This window comes from Lepisosteus oculatus, chromosome 1 (genome assembly GCF_040954835.1).
Source record: "Lepisosteus oculatus isolate fLepOcu1 chromosome 1, fLepOcu1.hap2, whole genome shotgun sequence".
NCBI lineage: Eukaryota > Metazoa > Chordata > Actinopteri > Semionotiformes > Lepisosteidae > Lepisosteus > Lepisosteus oculatus.
This window is the reverse complement of record NC_090696.1, coordinates 10,903,036-10,921,573: the sequence shown is the minus strand read 5'-3', so window position 1 is coordinate 10,921,573 and position 18,538 is coordinate 10,903,036. Positions and strand designations below refer to the sequence as shown.

Genomic DNA, 18,538 nt, shown 5'->3' with positions numbered 1-18,538 from the left:
GCTCCACAGAAAAGCTTCATCCTCTAGCTGTGCAATCGCTAACGGGCATGCAACGTCAGGGATAAAAAAAAAATCCACAAAGGCAAATTCTTGGTTAGATGTATTTAGGATTTGAGTTTAGGTTTTCTTTTTCGATGATGTAAATGCATGGGCTTGAAGCTTGAAGCTTTATCCCATTACTTCTGCTCTCTCACTTTGAAATATCACTAATAATTACACCAGTGGTGGCTGATTTGGATCTACAAGCATGTAGCTTCTCATTGTGGAAGAAGGGATGTACAGTATGGCCGCTAAGCATTTACTCCGTCTTCGCCTGGCCTCTCTGTGTTCTGCTCATTTTTCTTGTATTCTGATTCAGTCCCTTGAAGTGCAGAGCAGCTCTCTGCCATCAAGTGTTATTTGCCTGTTAGTCAGAGCTGCTGCTGTTATTGCTGCTATTCATGCTGTTTAAGCTTACAGAAAGACCACGGCATCTGCCCAAAACGCACCAGAAATGGCTTATATTTGCGGGAATCTGGAACAAGCTACCCAGCCATGTTATGGGAAAGAAGGCCAGGGTATCATCTTCAACAAGTGGCTGGATGAGATGCTCAGATCAGTTAGTAAAGGTGAAAAAAGATCTGACATGATTTTCTTGATTTCGGTCTTTAAATCAACAAAAGCTGAAATTTCAGTAAGGGTGTGTAGATGTTGGATATCCACTGTTAAGAAGCTGGGTGTTTTATTAGTGTGATCTTAATGCTGCTCAAGCCCTTCTATGCTGTACTGTAGTCAGTGGCCCACTCAGGATTTGGATCCACATCTGTCCTGTTAAAATCTATTTGAATTACTAGCTTAATCTTCCTTTTGCGATCATAACATTGAATTGGGTGTAAGATGAAAATTTCTTCTGGTCCGTTGTTCTCATCCAGTATAAATGAAAGAGGCTGATGAGATCTTTACTCTGGTAGAAATCTTGTACAGGATCACACAAGCCCCTATAAGATCCTGCAGGATCTTTACAGTATCCTGCTGAAGTCAGCACCCATTTCAAATGGACGTGTCGGCATTAACATCACTGGCATAATTAACTGGGGTGTTTTGACTTTGTTTTTTCTGTTTCCCCTCAACCCTGAGGTTTATGCAATGGAGAACTCCTCCATGCTTACTTCCTGTTTGTTGCTGCCGAAAATTTAAAGACTATGGTTAAAATGTGGCAACAGCTTAAATGTTGCAATAACCATGCTGTGAAGATTTTTTTTAAGACTATTGCAGGGACCTTTAACAGGTGGATGCAGTGCACCAACTTCAACATTGATCACACTTTTCCTACTTACTGTATCTTTAAGCTTGTTTAATAAGAAATGACCATGCTTCTTTCTTGAATGCTTTGTTATATCAAGTGCTGTTCACTTTTGAACCCTGGGGGCTGCAGCCCACATGGTTTTATAGGATACTTGTAATCCTCAATGAGTCAAGACCTACAACCAGTGGTAATATAGACCATCGAAGTGAGCAGTTGAGTCAAATGAAGTCTTTAGGAGTCCTGGGATGGGAATCTGAAGATCAGGAGCCCTCCAGGACCAGAAGTGAATATCGGAGTTCTGTAATATTTTTTTTTCTCTGGTAGGATACTGAATCGGACTGCATACTGAAATCTTTCAATACATGGAAGAAGGGAAGGGACCAGAATTTTTCTTCATTCTACAAATGAAAGTTCTGTGTGAGGGTTTAGCTGTGCCAGATTTTGTATTTGTCTTCCTTTTCTTTATTTTACAATCATTTTTGTTTAATCTGAGAGAATGGTCTTTGTTTGCTTTTTTTCCCCTATACTTGAAATTTCAATATGAGCTAGACTCTCTTTTGATTTATAATTCCATTCTGCTTTATGATACTCAGCCATTCCATGGGTGTCTATGCAATTAATGTCCAGTGCCTATAGAAAGTCTACACCCTCCTTTGACTTTTTCACATTTTATTGTTACAGCACGGAACCATGATGTATTTAACTGAGGCTTTTTGCCACTCATCAACACAAAGTAATCCATGATGTCAAAGTAGTAACATGTCTGGATTTTTTTTTTTAATAATTAAAAATAAAAAACAGAAAATGCTTGAATCCATTCACCCCCTTGCTTTGACACACCTAAATTAACTCTGAAGTAACCAACTCTCTTCTCCAATTCACCTGACTGGAGTCCACCTGTGTGCAGTTGAGGTGTTTCCCATGATTTCAGAATAAATACACCCGTGTCAGGGAGCTTCCCCACTTAGCGCATTTCCAAGGAATTTTAATTAATTTAGTAAAATGTCTGGATTTTTTAACTTTGAGATTATGGACTACTTTGTGTTAATGAGTGGCAAAAATTGTCAGTTAAATACATCATGGTTTCATGCTGTAGCACAATAAAATGTGAAAAAGTCCAAGGGGGGCGTAGACTTTCTTTAGGCACTATATATCTTAGAATTTAAGGGCAAAACAAAAGGATTGGATTTGTAAATCTTTGTACATCCCTTTAATAGCTAGTACTATTCATCGTCGGAATTCAAATTTCCTGGGTCAGTGGAACGGGGTGGCACAATAGCGCAGTGGTTGGCATCACAGCGCTGGGGCCCTGTGTTCAGTTCCCTACCTGGTGTGCTGTCTGTGTCGAGTTTGTGTGTTCTCCCCGTCTTTGTGTGGGTTTGCTTCAGTTGCTCCCGCTGAAGCATGAATTAACATGCTGGCAGGTTAATTGGCTTCTGGGAAAACTGGCCCTGGTGTGAGTGTGTGTGTTTGTGTCTGTCTGCTTCTTATACATGATCCTTTGTAGTTCAAGGAGGTGGGGGTGTCAGCATGCGCAGGCTGCAAAGGAACAAGTAAAGATTTATTCGTCTTCCTGAAGCCTTCTTCAGTGTCAACCACACCCGAAGAAGGCTCCACAGCCGAAACATTGTGCTTCTTTTCTTTTCTTTTCAGCATGGAATAAACCTTTTACTTGTTCCTGTAGATGCTAGCATGTGAAACTTGTCCGTAGTACCGTTCCTTGTGTATGCTGTGCATGGGCTATTGTATGAACCATGTAACATGGGTTGGGTGTGTCCAGGTGTGGCTGAGTTTTGGAGACCCTCTTTGTTTATGCCTAGAATAGGAGACAGGAATGCTCCTTGCTCATACTGTACCTGCTTTGAGGTCTTGTGAAAAGACCACAATTGTGGTCTTCTGTAACAGTTTCAGTACTGAATTAACTTTCTGCTTTCCCTAGAAGGAGACAGTATAACCAACCTTCTCTTTCAGTATTTTACTTCAAATCTTGATTAAATCTTGTGAAGGTTGACTTCAGTATTAAGTAATATACTGTATTTCTTCTTTATTCTTTTATGCTATGTTCCTTACAATTGGAGGATGTTTTTTAAGTTAAAAACTCTGTATTACGTTTAAGATCTCCCTTATCAATTATTTCAGCTTTTAATGATTTTTTAAACTTTCCAATAATGAACGAAGGCCCTTTTCCCTCTACACTTGCTTACGGAGTATGTCTTCCACTGCATACTAAGCAGTAGGTAATGTACCTGGGACCAAACAGGGAGAGGAATGTGCTACACTGACACAGCAGCTGTGAATTTTTTCTCTCCTGTCAGCAAGAAATAAGGATCAGACTGCCCTATCTTGGATTGTTCAATAAGTGATGATTTTTCTTTTTTGTTGTGGTTAAAATACTTGTAGCCAATATAAAGTCAGAGATGCTTAAAGATTGAAAGTGACATTTGTAAAGTGAAAATAGTGGCAGCAAATATTATTCCCTTTTTCCATTCTCTGTCTGAGCATTGTCCAAAATCACAGTGAGGCAGAACAGATGTGCAATAACTAATACTGACAATTTTTAAAGTGAAGTTTAATGAAATCATTTCCATTGGCTGGGCAAAGCTGAGTTTGTAGATCTAAAACTCCCAAACTGAATAAACAAGGATGATAAAAAAATGAATTACAAGGAACACATTGTACTATCGCTTGAAATGGTGAAAATGAGGAATTAAAATAAAGCTTCGTAATCTTTGCGACAACCTATTTGAAACATAAAGTGTGTGATTTATTATTTGTCATCAGCAGGAGTTCAACTGTGGGTCACAATGTACAACTGTGACACAAGCACTCCGCCTAGACAAGCAATCCCCTATTCATTGGTCTGTGAGCTCTAGATGTCACATGTCATCTCAACTCATTCCACAAATGTTCAGTGCTGGTCAGCATAATGGTCACATGCTCATCAAAACCTTTGTTTCGGGAGCAGCATTAGGGCATTTGTTGTCCTGCAACATCAGCATGAACCCACAAGAAGGGCTGTGGGGTCAAATGACTCAATCAGTGGAGCATCCAGATGTCAGGTTGCTATCAATCGCTACAAATGGAGTTAGATAGCAAATACACTTTGATCTTGGAAAGGTGCTATGACTCAGGGTCTCCCAGATCAATGCCCATCATTGAGAGATTGGATTTGGATGTAACCTCTTTCCAGGTTTGAAATTGCTGGCTGTTAGCATTCCAGGCAGAGTGACAGTGCATTTTCTTACTCCTACCTCCAACACGACGATGTGGGTTTTCTTCCCTTGCTAAGCAAGGCATGCTGTTTCCTTTCAGTATTTTTCTTGATTTCGTTTTTACCGTACTTGATATTCACCTGGGTAAATCATCCCTCATTAATGAGGTGTCTTATGGTAAGTAATTGATGATCAGTTAATCAAAATGACCCCAAAATCATAATCAAGAAGCACAGTTTGTGGAATCTAGTTCTCTAAATGCATGCATGTGTAAATGAGTGATACATGAGTTTGATAAAATTCAAGTAGGTACCGGCGTCAGCATGCATAGGCTGCTTAGGAACAAGTAGAGGTTTATTCTATGCTATTCCATTCTTCTTCAAGGCTCCACAGTCAAAACAGTTTCTTTTCTTCTCTTTTCCGCATGGAATATACCTTTACTTGTTCCTTTACATTAGTTTGATGTCCATTGTTTTGCAATTAGTTTCCTATATCAGAATAAGAGCCTGTGTTCATACCTTTACACATCTTAACTCATTTTATGATGTGCAGCTGAACAAAGCCTTTTTATTATACAGAGTCTCGACGATCAACAAATTATTGCCCAAGGTCTTTTTCCAGGATGCTTCCCCACACAAATGATAGTCTGTAATCCTGGTATCCAAGTGTGTGTGCACCCAAGAGTGCAGCAGACGGGTTCCTGTGAATACCCAGGAGTGTTATTACTCACTCACTGTGGCAGCTAATCAATTCCTATTGAACCTGGAGTGATCCAGGTTGGATAGAAATAGTAACAAGCTTTAAGTATGATTAAGAGTAAGAAAAAAGGAAGATGTGCACCTAGGCTTTCACTCTTAAAAGGTTTGCATTAATAAGATATTCTTCTGAACACCATTGAAACTTCTAATAAGGGACTGAAATGAATTATTTTAAGATCTCAGCCCATATGGAAGAAGTTTCAAGTGCTTTCCAAAACTGGAGTGCAGGGTCAACCATTTATACGGCATCCCTGGAGCAGTTGGGGTGAAGGGCCTTGCTCAGGGGCCCAACGGATTAGGGTTCCTCTGCCAGCCGGTACGAAACGGCAACCTTCGAGCCACAGGTGCGGATCGTTAACCACAGAGCCACCACACTGCCCCATGTACATATTCTGGGAGAATAGCACATGTAACCTTAGAACCTTAGACCCTGTTGTAAGCTCTTTGGAATTTTAAACTATGACGGGTCAATAGTAAAAATTTCCAAACCTCATTTTGCGACAATGCTGGCGGTGCAATCTGTGTAAACATCAAAATCTATTCTCTACCGGTATAAACGTTATAGCCAAATCCATACTGTGGCACATATTTGTACCGGTCTATACTGGTTATACCGCCCACCCCTAGTTGCAATAAGAGTGTGGAGTTCTTACTGTACCCATTACGTAAGTCTAAACAAAGAAAATTGCAGAGAATATAATGAGTTCAGGAATGGGAAGGAAAGCATAAGTACGACATTTTTAAGATTTTTAATAGGTATGAAGCATTTCATAGTGTTACCCCATTAAGTTAGTTTCATAAGACAAGAGATCACTCAGTTCACTTTATTGGCAATATGCAGTTTCTTGTATTAGGAATTTGGCTTTTCACACATCCCAACTTGCTCTCCATGAGACACACAGATAGGATTCCTCTGCTGGCCGCGGGATTTGAACCACCAGCCTTCCAGCCACAGGTGCGGATCCTTAGCAACAGGGCCAAAAGCCTTTATGGAGGTAATTGTCCATTCTCTAACCACTTTATCCAGCACAGGGTGGAGGGGGAATTGGAGCCAATCCCAGTTTACGATGCGTGGGAGGTGGGGTACGTCCTGGACTAGTCCATTGCAGGGCAGACACACTCACACCAGGATCGGTTTTCCCAGAAACCGGTTCACCTACCAGAATGTCTTAAGGCTGTGGGAGGAAACTGGAGCACCCGGAGGAAACCCGTTTCATGGGTGACCACTGTGCCATCATGCTGCACATTGATCAGTGGTCATACTTGTTAAATCGCATTCTTGCATGTGTGGCTTGGTTCAATTCCCAGTTTTTCTAATATTGCATGTTGGTACATATTCCCTGCCCACCTGAAGTTCCCACACATAAGCTAAGTTCAGTTAACAATGCAGTTGTGTGGCAGTAGGAATAAGTATTGTAGGCTAAGCTCAGTTCATTTCATCACAGGAAACCTGCGGTGAAGAGCAAGTTCCTGGGGACTGCTGAAATACAATCTCGTACAGTAGGGGAAACATGCATTTGTCAGATGAACGAGAAATTGGCAAAATATCTATGAAGCTTTTTATTTTCCTGCCGTATTTAGTTTCATTTTCATGTGCTAAAAGGTTAAGCAGAGAAATCGGAGAAGCTGCTGATTTTTCCCTTTCCTCGTTATCAACAGGGACGCAATCTGATTTTCTGCCGCAGCAGTGAAATGGTTTTGTACTCTATCCATCTTGCATAAATGAATATCATTTCTGGCATGAAATTTTAAAGTTTTCTTCCATGCCGTACAGTGTAGTGATGAATCCCGATATCTGTTTCTATTAGACTTTGATTAGTTTTAAGTCGGGCAGAAATGACATCATAGCACCTTGAAGGTCAGTAATACTGTACTTCATGGATGATGATGAATTCATTTTATACTCTGTTTTAAGTGTTTAACTACCTCCACACTCCCCTCAGTCAGCAGTTCACATTGTCCAAGCATTGCTGACTCGCCCCTGGTCTGTGTTTGTAGCAGATGATGCCCCTCTATCGATGTTGACCAGAATTTCATCAACCCATCCAAGTGCCGCTGGAGAGCGGCGGGCATCGTTCAGTCAGGGTCTTGTGCTTTCCACATGGCTCAACCCCTGTCACGTCCCAGACGTCTGACAGCTAAGGGGAACGATGCTTATCAGGGCCATTCCAGGGTTTAGCTAGGCACTGTTATCCCTCTTCTGCTGAGCACCAGCCATCCCTGTGACTCAGCAGGATGACCTGGGAGTATTGTTAGACTGCCGTGACGCTTCTGGGAGGCTGGTCATCACAGCCGGGCTTTTTAAACCTTGTTTTCCAGCTATAGAAGGGTGTTAGCTGTTGTCGTCAAGTGCCAGCTTTTTAAAAAAAAATCCATATTGTTCCTATTCAGGTGGGTGCTACACATTGGTGGTGGTGGAGGAGAGTCCCCATTACCTCTAAAGAGCTTTGAGTGGCAATTATTATAATAATTATTGTTTCAGCTTAGTTCCATTTAAGCAAAGGTGAATACTTCACCTAATGCTGTGGTCTTGAGACCCCCGACTTATAACAAATTCTATGTCACTTCCCCATTAATCAACAACTACTAGGTCCAGGGAAAACTCACCAACACTCTTTGGTGTCCAAACGCTGATAACCTTCCCCACCCCACCCTTTTATGGTTTATATTGAGGCCTTACAGGGTTTAACATGGGTCAATTAGCGTCCAGCCGAATTAACTTCCAACCATCAGCAAAAGAGTTGAAAAATGCAACTCGAGCCCAGAATATAGGACAAAAACAAAAGCCCATAACAGACCCCCCTCCACAGTTTAACCCATATGTTGTCACACTGTGCAGCCCTCACCTTAATGTACAGCACTGGTTTTTGATTATTGCTTTTAGTTCAGAAATCTTGTTTAATGTCTTGATTGAACTTTTTACTTTTACATTTCAAAGTACCGGTGTTAAGGATCTCTTTGTGCCAAGAGAACTTTTCACATTTGCATAAGGGTTAAGCTTCTGTTTTATAACTTAGATTCAGGTCCGTGCCACGGTGAAGTTCTTAGTCGCTAAAAATGGCCTTTTTGTTTACTTACAATTGTGTCTATTTTACATGGTGTAGCATCCAAAGTACAGTAAACCCTGGTTTAAGTGGACTTTGGATTTAACAGACATTTGCAAAAAGTAGGACTTTTAAAAGTTCTGTCTGTAAAATGAAAAACAGCAGAGTACAGTCAGGGGGGACACCACACTGATTTTTATTTATTCTTATGTTTGACATAGAAGTGAAATAGTTTAAAAGTTTAATGCCCCTGTAAAATAACATTACTAGAGCAATAATTACTGCATGGTAGTGATGCCATGGATTTAACTAGACTGAGGGGAGCTGTAGAAATTCTAGCTATCCTGTCCAGCTATTGAAATGTTACACATTATATAGTATTTTATATTGTTTTGCGCGATTGAAATGAAACATAAATCTGAAGCTACTTGCTACTTAAATATCCAATGTACTTTCGAAGTTAATTTCTTAAAGCACAGAAAGTGTGTGCACTCTTCTTAAACTGCATTTAAGAAGTACATAATTTGTCATTTCTTTTGTATAAGCTAACATTCTCCTAGCACACACGGACACTTGAAGTGCTATTTAAAGCCTAATAAGTTCTTTGCCTTGGTGTGTTTCAGGCTTCCTGCTTCCTATCTCCGATCTTTCCAGCAGGAGGAGTACTTCTCACTGGAGCAGCTGCTTCCTGTCGCTGCTGAAGATGGTGCATTGGCTCTGTTCTGTTCCCAGCTACTACAGCAGTTCGCTTGTCATCTAGAGCTGAAGAGAGCGCGAGCACACACACACACATGCGCGCACACACACTCGCCAGCACACATCCTCTCAGCACTCACAGATAGGCACTCTGGGACCGTCAAGCCAAGAGCTGAAGAGGAATAGCATCTGTATCTCAAGCCTACAAGCACCTAACCTGGGAGAGATGTTTACAATGAATTCATCCCAGGAGTCAAGGACTTAAAGTTTACATGCAGCCCTGTCTGTTCTTCAGAGCTGTTTTCTGAGGAAAAAAAACATACAGATCAGCAAGGTTTTTTTTTTCAGCCTGAAAAATACTCTTTTCATTTTTTTTCCCCCTTTCTCTTCTTTTTTGCCTGCATACAGACAGTCATGATTGGAAAAGCGGGTCTGCTGCTTCTCATGTTCTGGGGCTATACTGTGTCTGAATCCCAAGGTTCCAAGCAAATATCGCAACCGGGAACTTTGGATTTTGGGTTTGTTCCCTCTGGAGTTTACGATACCCATGCATATTATGAACCTGGAGCTATAGGAATTCTTTATCATATGGTGCATGCCTTTCTATATGTGGTGCAGCCCAATCCATTCCCTCAAGGTAAGATTTGTTCATTTTCATTCATTAGTCTTATTTCTGCTGTGATCTGTACATTTTTGCTAAATATCTGCAGGTAAGTGGACTCGTGAGTTACAGAAGCAGAGCTAATTTCTGCCTTTGTGCTGGCCAGAAAGAATAAGGGAGTGTGCTTAATTAGAATTCACAGAAAACGATAAATATTCAAATATTCAGGCTGTGGTTGTGGTACGAATAGAGAAGCTTTTAATTTCTCTATTGATTTCAGCATTACCCATCTTGCGCATTATTAGGTAAGAGCCAATGTTAATTTTAAAATCCTATTATAAAACTGCATCCGTATTGCCAAACGGATCCAAGTTTTAAAAAGAAAATGGTACAGTTGAAATCAATCTAAAATATTGACAAAAGAAGGCAATTAGCTCATAATCTATTATTCTGCTTGTAACGTGTATAGTGTTTGGCTTGTGTGGAAAAATGTTTGAAACCACTTCATTATTATGCCTGGCAGATGGCGGGAATTAAGAAAGCGTATTTAAATGCTAACTAAACACTTTTTCTGTTATGACTGCTATTCATTCTGTGGTTGTTGGATTCAGTGACGGAATGCAGAAGTTGGATTCAGGAAACTACTAACAAAGTTATTTTTTGCATGTGTACGTTTTGGGTTTGTTGTTTTTAAACAAGGGAGGGGAATTTAAGGTCGTGTGGGAGGTGAGAGACGTACAATAAGATTGGCTTTAAGTCTGTGCCATTTTGGGGCTCATAATCAATTAGAAAATCTTGAGATTAGGTGTGGCTTTCTGAGTCACCTGCTTAATTGGGTAATCCTGTAATCTCAAGTGCCATATGTTGCAGTGTTTCTGTTTTCCGGTCAGAGCTGCACATTGCTGTGGAAAACAATGTTTGTCTATAGAATATAGTAACAGCTGTAAAATATGTTTAGGAATTAACATGCAGGGATGAGACTTAAGTCAACTGCTTCTTTTCCTTTTGATTAATACAGACCAAGAAATAGATCATTGTTCTATGTAAGATGTTTTTTTTGTCTTTGCCTGTTGCCTTAAATCAAAGATGGAATGAAAAATTATTAATAATTGATCATGCATTAGATATTTTGTGATCCAACACGTGTTTGATGGTTTAAAGCAAATCCACTGTTTCTCTGTACTGAGAGTCTGATTTAGTGTTTTAGAATTTACACTGATTCACTCCCACCTCATACTGTACATTGTTTTTCAGCACTGGATTTTTGTACTCCCGAGGCCTCGGTTGCTTCTGCAGTAGCTCTGATTAAATGGGACAACAAACAGCATGCAGAAAGAAAAAAACGTAGCTTAAAATAATCCATCTGGTATCCCTCTATTAGAAGAGACATGATCAATTTGAAAGACTTCCTCGTCTGCCAGATAACCCACAAGGCATTAGAGAAGACTTTTCTAACCCTCCTTCTGGAGAGCCCTGATCCAGCGGGTTACCAGTTCAATCTCACGCTGAAGTCTTTGAATGCTCTCTGATCATTTAACAAGCTACTTACATATTAAGTCATTTAGACATCATTTTCAACAGAAAATCAGCCATTAAGGACTAGTTCCTTTAATGTAGCCCTTTGCCTGGTTAATTCATTGAAAACTTTCTGGTTTATAGGATGTTCAGAAACAGGTGATCCAGCATGAAAGAGTATAAGACTTTAATGGTTTTGAGTTCTCCTGAAACAGTTACTGAGTTTTGTGTAGCCTCAGTGATATGGGAACAAGGGGGCTGAAGCATCAATATTCATCACTGATTTAACACATACATATCACCTCTGCCTCCTTATAGAATGAGTGATTATAATCTTTTTCTTTAGTCTGTAAAATGATTTACTTTGTCTCAAAGACTTTGTCTCTCATTAGTTTGAAACAGTGCACAAAGAAATAAGATTGGACATTATTTTAAAGATGTGAAAATAGGACTTAAAAAAACTTAATTCACACAAAATGCAAAATGCCTAAAAAGACCTGTAGAGAAATTCATTAACAGTTAAAAGATGTTCAGAGAACTATGGAAGATTAAATCGAAGCATCACGTATGTCTAATTGGCATTTTGTTTTAGAGATCTACTCCTCATGTACATCAGATATACTGAAAGAAAAATATTTCGTTAATTATGAGCTGCTGTACATATACAGTTTTATTTTTCTATCCATTTAATCTTTATGGAGTAGGGATATCTTCAGTATGCAGATGTTAAATACAGTACTATAATTTAAGTCATTAAGGCTATGTGAGATCTCTGTCCAATAAATTCTTGTGAATTGGGACCTACTGTATTTTAACTTGGAGGTTTTGGTAGAGTCACATACAGTCAAACTCGTTTATTTTTTTGTTCCAATCTTCTCCTAGTATTTGCTGAGTGCGATCTCTTTACTTGTGTGTTTAATCCTCAAATTAGTTTACATCTGGTGTACTGTGCAGCATCATAAGCTGGAGGAGATTCTGGAATCTAGCAGTTTTCCAGTCTTTCACTGACTATTTCTCACTATTTTCACAGAATGGTATGTTTCGCTGTGTGTGAATGTATTAGAGGAAATCTTGGTCATCTCCATTAGTGACCAGGCGGCGACGTTCCTTCTTAAAGAGAAACGGTTGAAATATCCATATTCAACTATAAATCCTGCTAGAACCAGGTGTGAAGTTGTAATAAATACAGTATATTGGTGATTTTTATGATGGTGATGGTATTTCCAAATTGCCATTTGTAACTTATTTTCATTTTTAAAGCTACTGTATATAGACTATATAAAAAGCTACTGTATTTATATTTTTTCATGATTGAAAACTGCTATCAGGGTTTGGGGAGATGAGTTTGTGTTTTGAGTGCCTTCATATCCATTTTAAAGTGCACCTTGTAACATTCTATAAAATCTTACAGTGTTGTTCGGGGAAAATATTATTCCGAATTCTTATAGCGAAGGCACAAAAATGGGTTAATCCCATGTGGGGAAACTGGAAAGAGTAAAAATTAACAGTAGATCCTTCCTTAGGTGAGTACAGCATTTCATCACCAAAATTAAATAATAAATAATAAGCATTACAGAGGCACTCAAATGGTGTTTGACTCAACTTTTCACAAAACTTCAGTTAAGTGCCCGTGTTTCATGAGCACAGCCTGCCAGTTACAGTATGTTAGGGATTTTAATGTTGGTAACAGCTGATAACTGATGGATTTACAGCATTGTCTTTGACAATGTGTGATTCTTACAGAATTAGATGCAATAATGTAGGCTAGTGCACATATTATGGCTAACTAGACAGACAAATAAATGAATCCTTTTAAACATTGTGTCATTGCCAGTAATATGTCATTTAGGATTAGTTATTGCTAAAGGTAGAAATTAGAATGAGTTTCTCCATCAATGGTTAGATAGTACTTCTTTATTTGACCCCTGACAAATCCTGGGTATCCTGATCAAAGACAAATGTAAAAGTGTAAAACACAATGTACTCATACTGGAATGCTTAATTTTGACATGTACTGTATCACTACTGAAGACTGTGGATCCAAACAATGTGGGTGAAATACTGTGGAGCAAAACTGTTCTACTGTATGCCCGATATAAAAAGTGATCGCTAAATTTCACAAGAATACAGGATGACTTTTTTTGCTTTTAAGAGCTGTAGGTTAAGCCATCTTATGCTGAACCTAAAAAAGCCCCAACTAATTGCACACTTTATGCACATTTTTTTTTTAGAAAAATACAGATTAACCCTGATGCACCAGTGCTTTTGAAAGTTGCAGAAGTACTAAATTACCTTATAGTATGAGTTGATCAGGTACAGGTAAAGAGGTGGTTTAACCATCCTCTCAATGAAATGTGTTGATAAAAACAAAAGCCAGAAAGGAACAGTTATGTCATGAGTAAAATATCTTCCTTCCATCAGCATGATGCTGGAGCAAGATCTCAGGCAGACTAGACAGCAGTGGAGCCAAGGTCTTTTAACTGATGAATCAGGCATTTGTGTTGCACAGGACCAGACCTGAGCTCTATTGATTATTAGAGGGATGATTAATGGCTGAGGGAACTAAGACACTGAATCTTCTATCTGATCCAAAGCCAACATCAGATCAGCATGATGAATTTCCATATGTCATATCTGTTCAGTAAAATGACAGTACACCTGTTACAAAACAGAGTGGCATTTTTCTGAAAACGTGAACATATTGCCATTGTGAGGAGGCTTTGATGTTCTGTATTCTCAAGTGTTCTGAGTACTTTAGTTATATATCTGCTGTGCTTTTCAAATATTCATTCGCTTGCTCACTAAATGAATTTTCATGCATCTATTCAGAGCTCTGGCATGTTGAAATTATTGTCCTCTAGACAGAAAGAAACTGTCCAGTTTGCCAAAAGCACCTTTGTGTGCTTCTATGAATAAATAAATAAATCACCTACTTAATTGAAAGACTGTGTTTCCAAAAATAGCTAATCTTTCATGTACAAAGATCTTGGATTCATCGAATCTGTGACCTGCTTGCCAGTTCAAGATGACAAATTATTGTAGTTTTCCCACAGAGATGAAGTTAAAAGCCTCAGCAAGCAACAGGCCACAGACAAGAGTCTGCACTCGAGCAACCCACAGATAAGTGAACAGGCTGAAGGTTTAATTAAAAGTGAGTTCAATATTGTGTGCCTGATATGCATTGTTTTGTAAATGTTTCGGGCATCCACGTGACTCATCCAGCACAGGCTCTTGGAAGGAGTTCAGACTGAGCCCGGTAGCCCAGACTGAGTCATTGATTGATACCTGAGCTATATCGGTTACTGACTTTTGCAGCTGAGAGTTCCCTGGTGCCTGTTATCTCACAGTATTGTTAGTGCGAGCTACATCTTCCAGTTACTGCTCGATTAGCTCTGGACATTGTCGAACACGATGTGCGTGGAAAGATCTTAGATCTCTCTTACAGAGCAGATTTTAAATGAATGCATAATATTACTATATTGTCGATTTCAAATTTGGCACTTCTATAAAAAAAATTGGCAACGCCATATTTGTAAAAATCTGCAACCCTTTCCGTCACACCAAGAGTAACTCTGCCTACAGTTCTAGGTTTGTTAATGAGGCACAATGCAGTAGATCAAACAGGAGACTGTACTTCTACAGAAGGAATTAAAATAAGAGTTGATTGGCTTGCTGTGATGTGCAGCTTATAAAGCACAAACATTTTTCAATCCTCTATCACCGCATTTTTAAGAAAAATCTCATCCATAGTTAAGTTGTTCTCTCTCTGTGAAGGAGGCTAGGTTTTTCCGAGTTCAGAGTTTTTATTTTCAGTAACATACTTGGGAATGGTGTAAATTTTAGTTGGAGTAATTTAAGGGTGTGCTACTGTATTAATATATTTTGCCAACTGTTTTTTGACAGTTTAAAAATCAATCTGTAGTACAGATTTGAAGGTGAAACAAAGTAACCTTGTTTTGTAGTATTCTTCTTTCTTTGAGAAACAGAATCGGGTCAGCAACATTTTAAAATATTGAACGATCAAATACAAAACCGGAACAGTTCAAGCACTGGATTTTACCAATTTTAATCATCCAAATTGGGCAAAGCAAGCAAATGCAATTGTTCTTATGCTTATCAGAACAATTCTGATGGTCCTCTTTTGTGGGCTTTAACCCACAAGTTGTCAGATTACTGAACTCTACCCCTACCACAGGCTCACACTGATTTGTTTTTAAGTTGTATGTTATTTAACTCGTGGTTGCTACTGCTGTTCCATGTTTGTTTTAACAAACATAACATCTTTGTACTGGAGCATACATGCAAATAAGCATTTAATTGCACTTGTGCATATGACAATAAACTGAACTGAATCTGAAACCGTGTGTGTTATTGGAGAAAAGCAATTGGCAAAAGGCATTGGCAAAAAAACAAAAACAACTGAAGAAATGTTTCAGATTTTACTTCTGAGGAAAAGTGTTTCTGTGAGCTGTTCTCATTCTGAAGGCATATCCTTCAGCTCTGTTTTCTTGCATCGGTGATACATCAAGGTTTAAAGTCTGAGCAAGACATTGCTTGGATTGGGTCATGCAGAGGAGCCAGTTCATCCGAGAACATCAGGACCACTTTAAGAAACTGCCTTAAATCGCTTATCGCAGTGGCAGTCCAATACATGCTTTAGAGAGTTCATTCCAAAATAATTTATTCACAAAATAATGTGAATAAATCTCGTGGGGGTTCTCTATTATGAAGGCTATTATCTGTGGGATGCAAAGATGAATTATTATTTAGGTATATTTCTCATTTAGGTGTGCTGAAGTCTTCTAAAGACATTTTCAGAAGAGAAAATGTCTGCCTGCAAGGTGTGGATCTCTTTCATTTTGCCCTTAACATTGATAAAATATAGAAATGATTAAAGTGAAGAGCGAGTCAGGAATGATGCAACTTTCATTGAGGAATTGCTGACCTCGGAAGGCAAATTTCTGCCCTGAAAGTCCAGAGAGTAAAATCTTCATTTTATTTGCCAGATTTCTGTTTGGGGGGAACATGCATGAGAGGTGGTTTTGAAGAAGGAAGCAGAACTACTCTTAAAATAAAATACCTATTTTTAGAAGAACTCATTCCTTCCTAAAGTTATGGATTTGATTTCTCTGGAGAAATTTCTGTGGACCAAACCCTGGGAAAGAGGCTAGGATCCTGATGGAATTCATGTTATGTAACCATGACCTTTATTACCCAGTCAGCAGGGATCTAAAAACAATGGTAATCATTAGGAACTCATCTGCTAGTAATACATGATTGCATTACCATTGGTGGTTTAAAACCGGACTCCTTCCTTAAATTTAACCTGTACTGATTTGTAGTTTTAATTGCCACACAACTTACTTCCTAACATTAAATACCTCTTAAATAATGCTGCAGTGTTTTGGTTATAAATACTTGGACAAATTGGAGCTTATTGATGGGTCAGAAATGTGTTGTTAAATGTCAACTGAAACTTAAAAAAAACGATGTAGTGCCTCCAGATGACTGTGTGAAAATCAGCTTCTCAAAATTATCTTTCCAGTTGCATCCAGCAAAGCCTAATTAGGCAGGTTTTCGAGAAGCCTCAGAACATGCTCCATATTGTTACAACTATTAAAAGTGACTATGGACGTGCATTTAAGAATCTAGATACAATAGATAACACCTGGCTTGTTTCAAAGCACAGAGATGTTTGCTGAGAAGCAGGGGTGCGAGATTCAGTGATCAAAGCAATCTGGAGTTTACCTTGGTTAATTAACTTATGGATAAATCATTAAGACTGTCACCAGCAGTCTAGGAAGATAGCATAAAACAGGCAGAGAAGGAGGGAAAGAGAGGAGGAAGCGATAGGGAAGATAAGGGACAAGTGAGAGCTTCTTGTTCCTGATCATCCAGAAAGACCAGATTTAAGTATTTGAACCTCATTAAGAGACCTTACTATTAATTATTAATATATTAATAATTAATATATTGATTAATAAATAAATAATAAATAGTATATTAATTACTATTAACAACATAAATACCATTATGTTATTTTTTAGGAACTTTGATTTCTTGTATAGCCTCTGTTAAAAAAATGGCCTCTTCTGATTAGTTTGTAAATTTTTCCAATAGGAAGATAGGTTCCTGTTCATTTTGTACCATCTAGGTTTACATAAAGATCTAACCATAGGTCGTATTCTGTTTGGTTTAGATGAAGGCAGCTTTGTCTCTTAATTTGGCCTTTGTAGGTGTTCTATAAGAGGTTGAATGCTTGGTGGCAGTCTGGGTTTTTCTGGGTGGTCAGGACGACTTAGGGCTCTTGGATGCCTTGAAGGTGAATTTGTAAACAGTGTAACTTGTAAGTTGTTTAACCAAGTGAGCCTAAATTATTGCTCTTTTCATCTGAGCTGTACCAGAGAACAAATGACTTGTGTGCCTCTAATTATACCAAACACTCAGGTATATTCTTGGCAAAATGATTTACAAGTTGGGTATGATTAAGTAATTGATATATTGATTAACCTAGGTTGTTTTCACATATTCACCATTTTTGTAAACCCCTATTTTAACTACCATTCCCCCTTAACACACCTGAAAGATTTCCTCTCTATATTCACATATGTTAGGGGACTGAGGAATCTTATAAAACATTTACCATGTCAGATGAGTTGTGGTGTAGGTTAGATCTTCAAAGTAGATTGCTATACCATGTGGGATCTGTTTTAAATTTGGGCACACTAAGAACAGAAGTCTCCAGGAAATTGAAGCTGAAGTGATAGTCCCACTAGGGGATTTGTCAGCCTCCTGGGGGATGATCTAAACCACTCCAGTCTATTTCAGAAAATCAGCTTCTGCTTTCACATTGGAGTCTGCATAGTGTGGTTGAAAAACTGCTAACAGGGAGGTAGACTTATCAATATATGAATAATTTTTGGTTTGTTTTGTATAAGTTTACATTTGATGTACATAACTGCTTTGTTTGACCAAGTGTGCCTGACTTATTACTCATTTCATCAAAGCTGTGCCAAAGAACAAATTAACTGGGCTAACCCTTCTAACCAAAGTGACTTGCAGAGGTTATAATTACTTTTTCTATACACATTTTAGTACTAGTTTTTTTACAGTTAAGGTTAAGATAAAGGACTGAGATCCAATGCATTTAAATGTACAAATACCGGTGACTCTAATGTATTTGAATTGGCAAATTCAACAGCGATACATTCACTACAAGAACTAAATACACATTGAACATATATTTCCTATATTAAATGCATTTCTAAAATTTAAAGACTCAAAAACCACAAGATTTTAGATAATTGACTGGTCTGCACAAATTCTAATATACTGTAATTTCTCAATAATTTGGATCAAGACGTATGTCAAGTTAAAATAAAGGGAGTGTGAGAGACTGTGTACAAACCCAGTAATTAGGGCTAATA

General features: G+C 38.5%; 1 protein-coding gene across 16 annotated transcripts in view; it reads left to right on the top strand.

The window, feature by feature from the left end:
• Nucleotides 1-18,538, top strand: part of prom1a (prominin 1a) — a 92,074-nt gene that overhangs the window by 7,457 nt on the left and 66,079 nt on the right. For all 16 annotated transcript variants that reach the window (XM_015343930.2, XM_069194231.1, XM_015343934.2 and 13 more), the window contains exon 2: nt 8,923-9,632. In XM_015343930.2, the coding sequence (XP_015199416.1) occupies nt 9,410-9,632 (223 nt within the window). In that variant the 5' untranslated portion in view covers nt 8,923-9,409. The remainder of the gene's footprint in view (nt 1-8,922; nt 9,633-18,538) is intronic.